This window comes from Choloepus didactylus, chromosome 11, assembly GCF_015220235.1.
Source record: "Choloepus didactylus isolate mChoDid1 chromosome 11, mChoDid1.pri, whole genome shotgun sequence".
In the NCBI taxonomy this organism is placed as follows: domain Eukaryota; kingdom Metazoa; phylum Chordata; class Mammalia; order Pilosa; family Megalonychidae; genus Choloepus; species Choloepus didactylus.
This window is the reverse complement of record NC_051317.1, coordinates 59,348,174-59,364,435: the sequence shown is the minus strand read 5'-3', so window position 1 is coordinate 59,364,435 and position 16,262 is coordinate 59,348,174. Positions and strand designations below refer to the sequence as shown.

Genomic DNA, 16,262 nt, shown 5'->3' with positions numbered 1-16,262 from the left:
TTGTTTACAATGATTCTGTTCATTTGCTTTTTGTTTATCTGAGTGACTTTTTTAGATTTGTTTTTTGTATATATTATAAAATCAGATTTGTTTTTTAACCAAACCAGTGAGTAGATGAGTTCATCTCATTTATTACTTTTATTGATATTCCCAGTATTTGACCTTAACTCTATATTACTATCTCATGTCTTTGTTTTTCTTTGCTATAATCCTTATCCTTTCCTTCCTTCTTTTTTATAGATGAATGTGTTTTCCTTCTGGTGATTTAGACAATTTTAGGGCATGTTTTTGTTCTTCTGGTTGTTGTGCTTATAATTTTACATAGTATTCTTATTCATCTGTTTGTTTAACAATTTTAGATAGTATCTGTTGACTTCTCATGGTTAAAAGCTGAAAAAATTAGCATTTACAGTGCCTCCTACCTCCCTGTCTCCTCTGTCCTCCTTTGGATTTTTCATTGTTTGCTTTTTCATTTTTTCATTCATTTTCGTTTCTCTTCAATATACTTAAACTTGCTTTGTGTTTATTATCTTACTCATATGTTGACACTTCACTTAAAAATGGAATTTATATACTTAGACTTTTTAAATCTGTAACAGTATAAAATAACTATATTTATCTTCTGTAGCCATATTCTCTGTAGTTTCATGTTCTATATTAAATAGTTGTATACCAACCACTAGGTCTCTTACTGGGTCTTCTTTTCATCTCTTGGTTGACTGCATTTTATTGTCATAGTTTTTATCAAAAAGTGTTGATTTTGTTTCATCTCTGCCAATTGCTTTACTTTAATGAGAAATACATTTTCAGATCACAATTTTTCCCTTTCCATTTGATACTGCTCTTGTTATCTTTTGACATTGACTGCTGTCAAGTTAAGTCTAAGTCCAGCCTAATTATTTTGTCCGTCCTTTTTGTACCAGGCTGCTTAAGGAATTATTTCTTTTTTTTTTTTTTTTTTTTTTTTTTTTTTTACATCTAATTTTTATTTATTTTTCATCTAAAAATAATTTAAGCTTCGTTAATATTTAGACACATGGATTGAATATCCTGGTGCCCTCACATGGCCGTATATCAGGCGACACCTGTCTTGGATGGGATGGAAAAGGGGAAATGGTATGACGCAGGCCAGGACAGTGTGGCACCAGCACTCACACCTGCTGTCGGCGCACCTGGGGCGAGTGACGTTCACACGGGACGAGAAATGGAAGTATAGGTCATGTGATCTGGTTTTTCTTTTCTTCTACTTGGTTTAGGATTGGTTTGCTGTTCATTTTCTAGCTTCTTCAGTTGATCCATTAGTTCTTTGATTTTGGCTCTTTCTTCCTTTTTAATATATGTGTTTAGTGCTATAAATTTCCCCCTTAGCACTGCTTTTGCTGCATCCCATAGGTTTTGGTATGTTGTGTTCTCATTTTCATTCGTCTCTATATATTTAGCAATTTCTCTTGCTATTTCTTCTTTAACCCACTGATTGTTTAGGAGCGTGTTGTTTAACCTCCAGGTATTTGTGAATTTTCTAAGTCTCTGATGGTTATTGACTTCTAATTGTATTCCATTGTGGTCAGAGAATGTGCTTTGAATAATTTCAATCTTTTTAAATTTATTGAGGCTTGTTTTATGTCCCAGCATATGATCTATTCTGGAGAAAGTTCCGTGAGCACTAGAACAGTATGTGTATCCTGGTGATTTGGGATGTAATGTCCTGTATATGTCTGTTAAATCTAATTCATTTATCAGATTGTTTAGGTTTTCAATTTCCTTCTTGGTCTTCTGTCTGGTTGATCTATCTATAGGAGAGAGTGATGTGTTGAAGTCTCCCACAATTATTGTGGAAACATCAATTGCTTCCTTTACTTTTGCCAGTGTTTCTCTCATGTATTTTGTGGCACCTTGATTGGGTGCATAGACATTTACAATTGTTATTTCTTCTTGCTGAATTGCCCCTTTTATTAGTACGTAGTGGCCTTCTTTGTCTCTCAAAACATCCCTGCATTTGAAGTCTATTTTATCTGAGATTAATATTGCTACACCTGCTTTCTTTTGGCTGTAGCTTGCATGAAATATTTTTTTCCATCCTTTCACTTTCAGTTTCTTTGTGTCCCTGTGTCTAAGATGAGTCTCTTGTATGCAACATATTGATGGTTCATTTTTTTTTGATCCATTCTGCGAATCTATATCTTTTAATTGGGGAGTTTAATCCATTCACATTCAACGTTATAACCGTGAAGGCATTTCTTGAATCGGCCATCTTATCCTTTGGTTTATGTTTGCCATATTTTTCCCTCTCTCTATTAATATCCTTTATTGTACCCATACCGAATCTCTTTAGTACTGAACCTTTCTCCAAGTCTCTCTGTCCTGTCTTTGTTTCTCTGTCTGTAGGGCTCCCTTGAGTATCTCCAGTAGGGCAGGTCTCTTGTTAGCAAATTCTCTCAGCATTTCTTTGTCTGTGAAAAATTTAAGCTCTCCCTCAAATTTGAAGGAGAGCTTTGCTGGATAAAGTATTCTTGGCTGGAAATTTTTCTCACTCAGAATTTTAAATATATTGTGCCACTGCCTTCTCGCCTCCATGGTGGCTGCTGAGTAGTCACTACTTAGTCTTATGCTGTTTCCTTTGTATGTGGTGAATTGCTTTTCTCTTGCTGCTTTCAGAACTTGCTCCTTCTTTTCTGTGTTTGACAGTGTGATCAGTATATGTCTCGGAGTGGGTTTATTTGGATTTATTCTATTTGGAGTTCGCTGAGCATTTATGATTTGTGTATTTATGTTGTTTAGAAGATTTGGGAAGTTTTCCCCAACAATTTCTTTGAATACTCTTCCTAGACCTTTACCCTTTTCTTCCCCTTCTGGGACACCAATGAGTCTTATATTTGGACGTTTCATATTATCTATCATATCCCTGAGGTCCATTTCGATTTTTTCAATTTTTTTCCCCATTCTTTCTTTTATGCTTTCATTTTCCATTCTGTCATCTTCCAGGTCACTGATTCGTTGTTCAACTTCCTCTAGTCTTGTACTATGAGTGTCCAGAATCTTTTTAATTTGGTCAACAGTTTCTTTGATTTCCATAAGATCATCCATTTTTTTATTTAGTCTTGCAGTGTCTTCTTTGTGCTCTTCTAGAGTCTTCTTGATTTCCTTTATATCCCGTACTATGGTCTCATTGTTCATCTTTAGTTCTTTGAGTAGCTGCTCTAGGTGCTGTGTCTCTTGTGGTCTTTTGATTTGGGTGCTTGGGCTTGGGTTATCCATATCGTCTGGTTTTTTCATATGCTTTATAATTTTCTGTTGTTTTTGGCCTCGTGGCATTTGCTGAACTTGATAGGGTTCTTTTAGGGTTTGTAGACCTATTGAAGTCCTTATCTCTAATTTATCAGATCTACAGCTTCGTGGAGTACACTTTCTCTAACTAACCAGCAGGTGGCGTCCACGAGCCACCTGTTCTCCACAAGCCAGTTCTCCCCTGCTTAGCCTTTTTGGTGAGTGGGGGAGTGAGTCTTGTGGGGCCCAACTGGTGTACCAAGCTTGCGTGTGTAGTTGGTGTTGCCTGCCCTGTATATGGGGCGTGTTTCTGGGCAGTCGGGGAGGGGGGGTGGCCCTAACAATCAAATCTCCCTGGTGATCCTAGAGTTTTAAAGCTGCTGCAATAGTCTAATCCTTCAGTTCAGTCCTGCCACAGTTTGTCTCTGCCACTGACCCACAAATCCTTGGTATTGGCGTATGGCTCCTGAGACTTGCAAGTGGGCCCCTCTTCCAGGCTGTGCACCCCGGGTCCTCTGTTGAGGGATGACTGTGCTATGTCACAGGTGAGTGCCGTCCCCCCAGGGCAGTTCTGGGCTGCTGGGCTGTGTAGGGAGGCTCCCAGTCTGCTCAAATGATGGCTGAGTGGGGCTTTGTTAATTCACACTGCTCCACCTTCCCAACTCTGGGACAATCAGCTGAGGTTGCAGGGAAGGCTAATGTCCACGCCCAGTTTTGTGGTGTGTGCCTGTTATTTGAAGCACTTCCGTCACACTGGGTTGTCTGGGGCAGCTCTGGGCTATGGGGCTGGCGATGGGCAGGAGTGTTTCCTGTCCACCAGGATGGTGGCTGTGAGCAGACACCCCCGTTTTCTTGGGAAGTTGTGGTGTTTAGTGAATTTTCTCAGCCACTGGATTATTGCCTTTTGTCTCAGAGCTCTCCTAGTTCTGCTCTTGACTTGACCTGCCCAAATTGCAAGTCTTTGAAGCTTTCTGTATTCAGCTTCTTAGAGTAATTGTTTTAGAAAAAGAAAAAAGGATTAAAAAAAAAAAAAAAAAAAAGGCCCTCCTCAGAGATCTAATGGGTTATTGAAATGCTAATAGACAAAGCAACCAGGGCCATTAAGGAAAGGTCCACAGGGCAGAGAGATCAGCTTTTCTTCGGGATTTGCATATGCGCCTCAAGGCCTGAGCTCCGCCCTTCCCCTTTCTGTGTTCACCAGAACTCCAAAAATCCTCCGCTTTTATTTTGGAGTTTTTCGTGTTGTTTTTTTCTATGCCTGTCTCCTCTCTGCTGGGCTGGCTGCTCTCAGATTCTCTGGTGTCTGGTCTCAGTCTATCTATGGTTGGAGTTTGGATCAGTAGAATGAGTTTCTGATAAGGGCTGCCACTGTAGTTCTCCCTTCTCCTTCCCGGAGCTGACAGCCCCTCCTCCCACGGGACTGTGCCTGGCAGGGAGGGGCGCGGGTCCCCTGGCCGCAAAAACTTACAGATTTCGCTGATCTCAGCAGTTCCACGTTTTCATGAGTGTTGTATGAAGTATGCCCAAAGACAGAATGCTCTGTGGTGTCCAGTCCACGCAGTTCCTGGCTTTCTACCTACTTTCCTGGAGGAGTAACTAAAACATACAGCTCACCAGTCTGCCATCTTGCCCCGCCCTCTGTGATCTCAGGAATTATTTCTTTATCATTGAATTTCAACAGCTTAACCAAATTAGGTCTTGAAGTTTATTGTTCAGTAACAATATTTCTTAGAAATCTTTGGACTCTTTGTTCTGCCAGTTATTTCTCTTTCAGTTAAGGGGGAAAAACACTTGTCCGTAAAGCCTGATGAATAAGATTCTGTTTTAGGGCTTCCAGTTTTTCTTATATTGGATTATCTTTGAACTGTGTATCTGTTGAACTGTATATTATCTTCTCTGTAAATGTTTTAATCTTTCTCTTTTCTCGTGTCCCCTCTGATTGTCTCTTTGGCAGTAACTTGGTTTTCAGCTATTCCTTGTTCTTCTTTGCTATTTATAACTTGTTAGTTCTGTAATGTTATTTCACATTTCAATTTGTTTCCTTAGCTCTGCAATCTTCTTTTCATCTCAGTTTTAAGCTCTTAATTTTATTGGCTTTACATATACAGCATTAACAGATAATATCTTCATTTTCTCAAGCTAAGGTTCTTCCAGAATAGATTTTCATCTCTATTTTTTATGCTACATTCCACATACATACAAAGATGTCAGGCTGGTTTGTTTTTGGTTTTTCATCTTGTTAGTTTGTTTAGGCAGTTCATTACAATCTTTTTTTTTTTTTTTTTTTTTTTTGTCTGCTTTGATAATTTGATCAAAAGACAATTCTCTTTGATTCTATTCCTACCTTTTTGATAGCTTTCCTTTTTCTTTACCTGTGGATCGTGCTTTGGTGATTATCCCTGGAGAGGAGTAGGAGTTGGCTGCATGCAGCCTTGTTAGCACATGTGGGCTATACTGTCTCCTATGTTTTTATTGAATGTACTTATACCTTTTGGCTTCAGACTAATTCTTCAGACCCAGGACTGGATTCTAGGACCTTTGCCTTTATAGAGTCTACTCCATTTGTTTCCTGAGCCTATTTTACTATGTCCTTTCATCAGGAACAACCTTTACTTCTCTGAAGCAAAAGAGCGTTTTGGGTATGTGAAGCCAATTTGAGCTCCTTGTGTTGAGAATTCACAGCCATCTTTGATAATACTTTTTCCCTACTTCTTTCTCCTCAGAAGATCTACTTCATTTGTTCTTGGATCTACATTTTTTCCAAATGTTTATTATCGGTGATAATTAGACATGAATAATTAAGATTCTTCTGCTCTTCTTTTCTTGCCTTCCACAAAACATTCCCAGGATTGCCAAGTCTGGTGTTTTTCCTTTCTCTGGTGAGAGAAAGGGAGTCAAGGGGAGTTTTACGTTTAGGATAATTACATCTCCTAGCACTGCCTGCCACATGACTCATTCTCCTTCTTTCCAAGTTGAAGATTGATGGTGAAATTTTTTGGAATTTGTTCACTCAACTGCCAACACTACCTGCATCTTTTTTCTGGCAAACCAGGTTAAAAACTGCATAGAGCATTACCCAAGCCAAGCCACTCAATATCTTGGAAATTTTATGTCTTCCAGTGACCTTTTCCTCTGCATGATTTCACCTATTATATTTTTACCTGTGGTGGTATATGCATTTAAAAGTATTTCTTAATCATAATTGTATTTTGGGGGCAAGAGATCTTGAGATTTGACTTTTTGCTATCATTTAAACAGAACGTCTTTGCTTCTTGATTTTCATAAATGAAATTTGAAATTCTTGTGAACTGTATTATCTTCAGTTTTATTTAGCATTCAGATTACTTTGAACAAATTTACCTAACAATATCTGCCTTTATGGACTTTCATTTACCATTTCAATGAGTAATGAAAATGGTACTCTGCCTTCAAAGTAATTTTTATTTTGTCCTGAATCCATAGTGATGAAGTAAAGAAAATATAGGTAGAATTCTGTTGTAGAGATGGTCAACATCAGAATTGCTGTATAGTATCAGAACCTCTTTTAGAATAGCGTACCTACACAATTTTTACAGAAAGCGTATAGTTAACTTATTAATGTGTTTATTGTATTATAGTTTTTATTTCTAAATAGTATACTAAGGTGAGGTGTGTACAAAAAAGAATGTTTTAAAGAGGTGGCTGGAGAAGTTAGGTGATTTTACTTTTGTTCTAATGGCAGTTGAAATATGTGATTTAACATTTCTTTCCACACATTATATTGGTTTTTCAAGGATATTTGTAAGTAATTCAGTTTCGTTTTTTTTTCCTCAGATGGGCCCTGCATTTATATTTTTATTGTCCACCCAAATTACTTTGGGATGTGTTGCTATTTCCCTCTAACCTATACAAACTTACCATATTTCACTTCTATTCAAAGTTCCTTGTAATTGTGGTGTTTGAACAAATTGACTGTAGAAGTTATATTGTTTAGAAAATATAGATCCTGCACCAAATAAACATCTCTTCCCTTGGTCTCACATGGAAGTTGAAGTTTTCACGTACAGTCAGTTTCAACCTTTACTCTTTGGCCTTATTTGCCCTAGTCTTAACCAGATCTGCTTCGTTCATATCCTAATTGAAGTCTAGGCTCTTTTTCAGTTTTTTTTGTTTGTTCGTTTTTTTAACAGTTGCTTTATGTGTTAATACTGACATTCACATCTGCCGAGCTCTAGCTCTGATTTCAGGTGTCATATAGATACCCAGTGTTCCAGAGACCAGTCAGGTTATGCACAAAGGGATCAGCATCTCAGAGTTTGGAGATAGCCTTTACAATTCAGAAATAGATTTGACTGCTCTAAGAGCTTACAATCCAGGGAGCATTACAATAATCATTTCCCTGTTAGGCTATGCTCTAAGAGTCAACTCTGAGTTTACACATTATAGTTAGTCCATATTGATGGGCATTATAGTGTTTCCTGTTGTTTCTGGTGTACTTCACTCAAAATGCTGTGTACAGGATCCATTCACCTTGTTGCCTGTCTCAGCTTCACTCCTTCCCGTAGTTGCTCGATATTCCATTGTATGCGTACACCACAGTTCACCCTTCTGTTCCTCAGTCGGTGTATCCTTAGGCCACCTCCACCCATTGCAAATCATGAATACTGCCCCATGAACACCAGTGTGCAAATGTCCACTCATGTCTCTGCTCTCAGATCTTCCAAGTACATACCCCATAATGAGATTGCAGAACCTGTGGCCCCCACATACTTAGCTTCTTGCGGGACCACCATGCTGGCCTCCAGGAAGGCTGTAGCATTCTGCTTCCTCATCAACAGTAAGTAGGTACATCGCTCTCTCCATGTTTTCTCCAGCACTTTTATCCCTATTTATATTTCTTCCTTCAATTTTACAGATATAGTCACATACCATATAATTATGTACAATCAGTTGTTCACATTATCATCATATAGTTGTACATTTATCATCACAGTCACCACTTGAACATATTGATTACTATGAAAAAGTGTTTGGTTTTTTTTTGGCGAATAATAAAAAAAGATAATAAGAAGAAAAATGAAGTGTATTACAATACAATACAATAGTAAGGGAAGAAAACAACACCACTATGAAGAATCCTATATCCCTTCCTTATATCCCCCTCTCATACACATTTAACTTTGGTATATTGCCTTTGTTATATTTAATGGAAGCATATTACAATGTTACTGTTGACCATAGACTCCAGTTTGCTTTGATTATGTTTTTTCCCAAATGCCATCCCTTTTTCAACACTCTGCATGGTTGACATTCATTTGTTCTCCCACATGTAAAAACATACTTATATTTGTACATTTAGCAACAGTCGTTGGCCACTGCAGTTTTTGCCAAATTATACGGTCCCAGTCTCTATCATCTATCTTTACCTCTGGTGTCATACATTCCCGATGTGAAGATTTTAGTGATGGTGGCTTATAGTAAGAAAGTTCCTGGCTGTCAACTGACAGATTCAGTGAAGAGCATTAAAATTAGATACTGACATCTCAGGGCAAAGAACTAGCATCCTCTTGGCTTGCAAAAGAATCTACAGATTATAATTGGACTGCTTCATCTTATTCACTTTAACCAAAAAATAATAACTCCTCACTTACGTATCTCATAACAAAAACATTGTGTTAACTGTATATGCACACAGCCAAGTTACCAAAAGCTATGAGCAAACTTATTTTTCCCATGAGACTTGACAGTTTTTATTAAGAATTGTTGAGTATTAAATAAGGTGCTGTGCATAGATAAAAGATAAATTGCAAAAAGAGAACAGCATATTTGAGATTTTAAAGCTATTATAAATATTTTTAAATTTTATTTTCAAATTTTTCATTGCTAGAATATGGAAATACAGTTGACTTTCATATATTGATCTTGTATACTTATGACCTTGCTAAATTCACTTATTTGAAATAGAGATTTTTTTACCTACCATAGATTCCATAGGGTTTTCTATGTACATGATTATGTCATGTAAGTAACAGTATAACCTTTTCATTTACAATTTCTGTGCCTCATATTTCTTTTTCTTGTCATATTGATCTAGCTAGGACTTCCAATACAATATTGAATAAAAGTCATGAAAGCTGAAAAAAAATAGTGGTGGTTAAAAAAAACAAATCAGGCTTTGAAGTCAGATCTGGAATTAAATGAAATCAAGCATTTAAAGTGCTTAAGTGATAATGCCTGAAACTTGATAGGCATTTAATAATGTCTTTTTATTCTTAATACTACTAGTGATGGGAAGGAAAAAATAAACTTCATGAGTGTTTTTTAAACTAATATGCCAAGCCTATATTTCAAATCACTTTGTATGAAGAGCTATTTTAAAAAACATAGTTCCACCCCCAAAGATCCTTTACATTCATTCAGCCTCTAAAATATCCTTTTCCTAATTTACTTCTGTTCATCTTTGATGTTACCCTTTTACTTTTGAATACATATAATGTCAGTGTATGTACTGTGAGTATTGTTGCTTTGATAATTGTAGATATCTGCGTGGAGAACAACCTTGTTCTTTAGAAAATTAATATTTTAAAATTGCTTCCTTCACAATGATTGATCTCAGAAGGCAGATAGTTAGCTTAGTTTATTGTATGTGTTTTAAATACATTGAGTTTTTTGAGTTCTGTAAATAATTTGTTTCTTTTTTGGTTTATAATTGGTTTTCTACTTTTGTATGCCCATAGAAATCACAAATTCCCACTTCTTAAGGTCATTCAGTAAGCAGATTTTGAAAAAGCTTTGAATTATTTGAAACAGCTTTTATATATTAAGACATAACTAGTTTATAGCTAATTATTTAGCGCTTATTTTTCCTTACTAAGTACTTTGTAAATATATGAGGTACTTTGGTAAGTTTCATATTTTTGTGACTTCAGTTTTGTTTTTCAAGCACAGCATCATTAATTTGCTGAAAAAAAAATTGTTACCCTTGATTTCTTTTATCAATGAATTCAGGATTATTCTCCCATTCTCTCCAAAATTTTTCAGTTTCATAAAAATACATGCTTGGGAAAAGTCCTGGAAACTGAAAATGACTGGGGCTTTCTCCACTGAGCCAAAAAAGAAACAGATAGTCCCCTTCAGACCGAGTCCAAGGCGACCCTCTGGCTCTCCAAGCATGCAGCAGAACTGATTAAAACAGTGGCATCTCGCTATGATGAATATGTCAGTGTGAAGGATTTTTCTGACAAAATCAACCGTGCCCTTACTGCAGCAAAGAAGGATAATGACTTCATTTATCATGATCGTGTTCCAGACCTTAAAGATCTAGATCCTATTGGCAAAGCTACATTTGTGAAATCCACTCCAGTCAATGTCCCCATCAGCCAGAAATTCACTGATCTATTTGAGAAGATGATTCCTGTGTCAGTACAGCAGTCTTTGGCTGCCTATAATCAAAGGAAGGCTGACTTGGTTAACAGATCAATTGCTCAAATGAGAGAAGCCACCACATTGGCAAATGGGGTGTTAGCATCACTTAATCTTCCAGCAGCAATTGAAGATGTGTCTGGAGATACAGTACCTCAGTCTATATTGACTAAGTCCATGTCTGTGATTGAACAGGGAGGCATTCAGACTGTTGATCAGTTGATCAAAGAGCTACCTGAACTACTACAAAGAAATAGAGAAATCCTAGATGAGTCGTTAAGATTGTTGGATGAAGAAGAAGCAACTGACAATGATTTAAGAGCAAAATTCAAGGAACGCTGGCAAAGGACACCATCCAATGAACTGTACAAGCCTTTGAGAGCAGAGGGAGCCAACTTCAGAACAGTTTTGGACAAGGCCGTGCAAGCAGATGGACGAGTGAAAGAACGTTATCAGTCTCACCGTGACACCATTGCACTTCTATGTAAGCCAGAGCCTGAGCTGAATGCCACTATCCCTTCTGCTAACCCAGCAAAGACCATGCAGGGCAGTGAGGTTGTAAATGTCTTAAAATCCTTATTGACAAATCTTGATGAAGTAAAGAAGGAAAGAGAGTGTCTGGAGAATGACATGAAATCAGTGAATTTTGACATGACAAGCAAATTTTTGGCTGCTCTAGCTCAAGAAGGTGTGATAAATGAAGAAGCTCTTTCTGTTACTGAACTGGATTGAATCTATGGAGGTCTTACAACTAAGGTCCAAGAATCTCTTAAGAAACAGGAGGGACTTCTTAAAAATATTCAGGTCTCACACCAGGAATTTTCAAAAATGAAACAGTCTAACAATGAAGCTAACTTAAGAAGTTTTGAAGAACTTAGCTACTGCATATGACAACTTTGTTGAACTTGTAGCTAATTTGAAGGAGGGCACAAAGTTTTACAATGAGCTGACTGAAATCCTGGTCAGGTTCCAGAACAAATGCAGTGATATAGTGTTTGCACGGAAGATGGAAAGAGATGAACTCTTAAAGGACTTGCAACAAAGCATTGCCAGAGAACCTAGTGCTCCTTTAATTCCTACACCTGCATATCAGTCTTCTCCAGCAGGGGGACATGCGCCAACTCCTCCAACTCCAGCACCAAGAACCATGCCACCTACTAAACCCCAGCCCCCGGCCCGGCCTCCGCCTCCTGTGCTTCCAGCAAACCGAGCTCCTTCTGCTACTACTCCAGCTCCAGTGGGGACTGGCACTGCTGTTTCAGCGCCATCACAAACCCCTGGTTCAGTTCCTCCTCCACAGGCCCAGGGACCTCCCTATTCAACCTATCCAGGATATCCCGGGTACTGCCAAATGCCCATGCCCATGGGCTGTAATCCTTACGCATACGGCCAGTATAACATGCCATATCCACCAGTCTATCACCAGAGCCCTGGACAGGCTCCCTATCCGGGACCCCAGCAGCCTTCATACCCCTACCCTCAGCCCCCACAGCAGCCTTACTACCCACAGCAGTAATCTGTCTGCCCAGAAGCTCAGCTGGTTCAGTTCAAAGAGAAAGAAATACCAACCCTGCAATAAGTGTATTAAACTCTGTGCTCTGGTTATATAACGTACTCTCCTGTACTGAATGCAGTGTATAATTTCTGTCTGTGGCTAAAAGTTAAAAGCCATGCCCCAGTTCCATATTTGATTGCACATGTGAGAATTGCTGCTGTTGCAGTATAAAAACTAGGTATAATAGGATTTGAAATAAATTATACTACAGTTCATAAAAGTTGAAAACAAGAAATTAAACCCACAAGTGGAATGTTTGAAACCATTATACTTTTAATAGATGTGGTTGGGATATCAGATACTTATAATGATGGTTTAATTACTGATATTCAAGAAAACTAAGGTTTTTTTTTCCTCTTATGGTTTATTGATTTGGTTTAATTTCCATTATACTATTTTACATAATCAAGGCATTGTAAATCTTATAATTTAAAAATAAATTAATTAAGAACAGTTGTCATTGTTATGTTTTGTCATTGATTCTCATTACTTTCTAATTTCTTTCTAGTATTAGCCTCTCATTTTATATGTACATAAGTTAAATGGATACTGTGATTAAGTGCATGAGTAGTGCAAGTTTTAATAGTCAAGTTCAAGGTCATCTTATAGGAAAACCAAACAAATAACAATAATTTATCTTTCATATGCTGATTAGTAAATTACTTTTAACATTTCTTTTAAAAAGTCCTATAATGTGGAAGAAACAATTGCTACCAAAGATTCTTGAAATAAATATACAAATTAGTATGTATATTTAATGTTTTTTGTTAGCTTCTCTAAGATATTGATATAAATTCTGGTAATAATTTTTTCAGTTTTTGTGTTTTTTTCTTATAACCTGGTTAAAATAAATACCTGTCATTGACAATACTGTCTAATGTGATGAAATTGTTTGAAGAAAATTTAGCTATATCCTTTTATTCCTTTCTTCCACCTAATTGTCTTAACTTACTAATATTTAATGCACAATATATATGAGTAGATTTAAGCCCTTTCATTTTTATGCTATAAAAAATTGTACTATTTTATAATTCAGGGAGCACTCAGTCAAAACAATTGTTGGGAGCATATGCTGATTCTGGAATAGGCTGTGCATTTAACATTAATTGCTGCTGTTAGGATATCTAATCACTGTGTAAACCTCAATAAAAATAGTGATGATATGCATCATGGAATGAGAAAATGAGAAAGGGGTGAATTGTTTAACATCACAGTGGGATCTATTCTGTGTGAGGATCATTTGTGAACACATTAGGAGTATGAGCAGATTTCCAGTGATTCTATTTATGTTGATTTTTTGAGTTTTAATGCTTACTTTATTGCATTATTGTTTAGTTTAAATGACACTGTCACTTGGTTCACTGTTTTCATTGACAGTTGGGTTTGTATTTTAAATGTTAGACCGAAGGTATGATTGTAAAAGGGAATGAATTGGTTTAAAAATATATGTATATTTTTAAAAATCTTATTTTGTTGTTGTATGTAGAAAACTTGAAGGCATGTTACTCCATTATAAAAGACCTTTGATAACGTGCAATACTGAAGTTGATTTAAACTTGGCAAAAAATGTTTTACACGTCATTGCCAAGTTTTAATGTGAATTCATCAAAGTATGACATGGGCTTGTTTAATTCTTGTGTAAATGGTATTTGAATTCTACGTTCTTATTGCTCAAGATACCACATAAGACATTCAAGGAGAGTTTGGGGTATTTCAAATTGTTAGTTTATAATTCTTACTGATGCAGAAAACAACAACAAAAACAACAAAAAAACTGGCCTGAATATTCTCTTGGGGAAAGTGGGCACTGAAGAAAAGGAAATGCATCAGAAGGCCAAAGGAGAAATTGTAAGACCACTTAGCCCATTTCCTGTCCTGCTAGGCCTGCTCTTGAGAGCCATGGGAAGATTGCTCAGAAACTCTAGGGAAGGAGGCTGTGGCAGCCTCTTCTGCACACTTAACTTGCTCAACTCTGTTATTAGCAAAACCTTTTTTTAATGCAGTATCCCAGACCTTTTGCCTATTGTCAGTTCACTCGTCCCTTAAATAGTTGAGGATGTTTTCTTTTGGTGGCCTGTGTCTAAGTACAAATAACCAAGTTTCTGCAGCCTTTCATTGCTAGGGCCTATCTCCATAGGCCTGTCTAGTTTTTAAAAGATGGTTTATGGAAAGGAGCATCCCTTATATCTATTTTACATTCTAATAAAGGAGAAGGAAGCCTGTACTGGGATTGTTTCTGTTACCAAACTTTTTTTTTTGCTTAGCTTTCCATATGCCATAAATACCCTAACAGAGTTTTTAGGGATCATGATGTTTATTTGAAGGTAGGAAGAGGGTATCATTTTGTGGTTCTGGTATGTTGTGCCTATGTTAGTTTTTTTATTATCTTCCTAAATTAAAGACGCCATCTCTAGACCATTTGTGTTGGGCTTTGGAATACTATTATAAAATGGACTGTACTTCAAATAATGAAGCTCTGCATTGAGGACCTAGACAGAAGTGAGGGGAGAAAGTGTCCAACTTCTCTTATTTCTTATTCCAGGTTAAAGACTGATGACCTGACTTCTTGGTCTGGTGTAAAATATTGATCTAAAGAGAGCTTCTGCTAGGTCCCTTAGTTTTTATTCTTGGTTAAGAAAAAATACTAATATGTTGCTGCAAGTCAGTCAGTCATTGTGAAGTATCCCTGTATCCGTAACCTCGACTTCTTTGCAATTTATAACTGCCCTCCCCTATAAATATAAGTAGTTACAGAAAAAAAAGATTTCAGAGAGCTCATGTCCCTGATGTTCCATCCACGTCAGCCTTTTCAGTCAAAACAGTTTTAAAAAATATTTGCCATTAGAGCTTTACAGTTTGCAAAAGTGCTTTCTACACATTTTCTAATTTCATGATAAATGTGGTACAGTACAATTTTGTTAAGTATATTTCAGTTTGCTAATGGGGAAGTGCTTTTTTTTAATGGTCAATATATCTTGAAGAATTTGTCTAGTTCTTGCTACAGCGTAGTGAAATCTCATTTTTAAGATTTCTGCAGTTATTAGTTGATCAGCATTTCAGAAGTAGGAAAAAAACAGTGCTAGAGTGTTACAATTGCTGATTTAAAAATAGACTTTAGAACTAAATGGTTGATTATAAGATTTACATGGAAGAGCAAAGAAGGAAAATTATATTTTTAAAGAAAAAGAGAATATTCAGGCTTTAATTCTGGTATGAAGTTTATATTTTTTAAAAAAATTCCTATATTGTCACACCAGAGATTTTAGATTCTTTTCTGGTTACAAACATTGCTGGTAGTTGGATTATATTTTTATTGTATTCATTTCTCTTACGGGGAAAATTGTAAAGAAACAAAAAGGTTCCAGATGAATGTATCCTAGAAATAAAAATTGAAAGATTCTTGCCAAAAAAAAAAAAATATATATATATATATATATATATATGCTTGGTTGCTTTTGTTAGGCAAGGGGGTTCAAAGTGAATGACATTTGCCTTATCCTCAAGGGGTCTCACAGTCTGTTGGACATCTTAAAATAATACATGACTTGTCTGAATATGAGAGATGTGTTCTATACACAGGCATAGAATTGTCTAGGCGACTGAAGCTTATTCCTTAAAATACTTAAACCTTTAAAAATGAAAGTCTTTTAAAAATGTCTTGAACATTTTCCTGTAATCTTCAACTGAATAAATTGAGTCATTTTAATTTCTTCATTGTGATTTACATCCATTTTGTTTATTTTATATCCTTCATGATGGTCTCTATCATTTTTCATGGCTGTTAATGCACATTCTCTTTAAATTCCATTTATAGTTTATTTATTATATAATTTGTTTGGGATTACAATCTCCATGTTTGCAAACTTTTTAGAATTAGTCATACTTGAGATCTGAGTAACAGCCTTGGAATGAATAAGGAAGCGTGGCTTTTACGTCTGATCCTCTGTGAGCTCCTAACTAAAAGTGGAGTCTCACTCAAGTATTTTCAGCTTCAGTGTTATTTTACAGATTTCATTGTAGTTCCAAGCTATTTGGTTTCTTT

General features: G+C 36.5%; 2 protein-coding genes across 3 annotated transcripts in view; both read left to right on the top strand.

Annotated features, from left to right (window-relative positions):
• Positions 1–16,262, top strand: part of ZFR (zinc finger RNA binding protein) — a 107,506-nt gene that overhangs the window by 83,089 nt on the left and 8,155 nt on the right. The window lies entirely within an intron of this gene.
• Positions 1,119–14,435, top strand: LOC119506513 (programmed cell death 6-interacting protein-like). Its single transcript, XM_037799551.1, is given in 3 exon segments — positions 1,119–1,221; positions 10,364–11,522; positions 11,524–14,435. Coding segments are annotated over 3 exon segments (1,920 nt in total). The 3' UTR covers positions 12,182–14,435.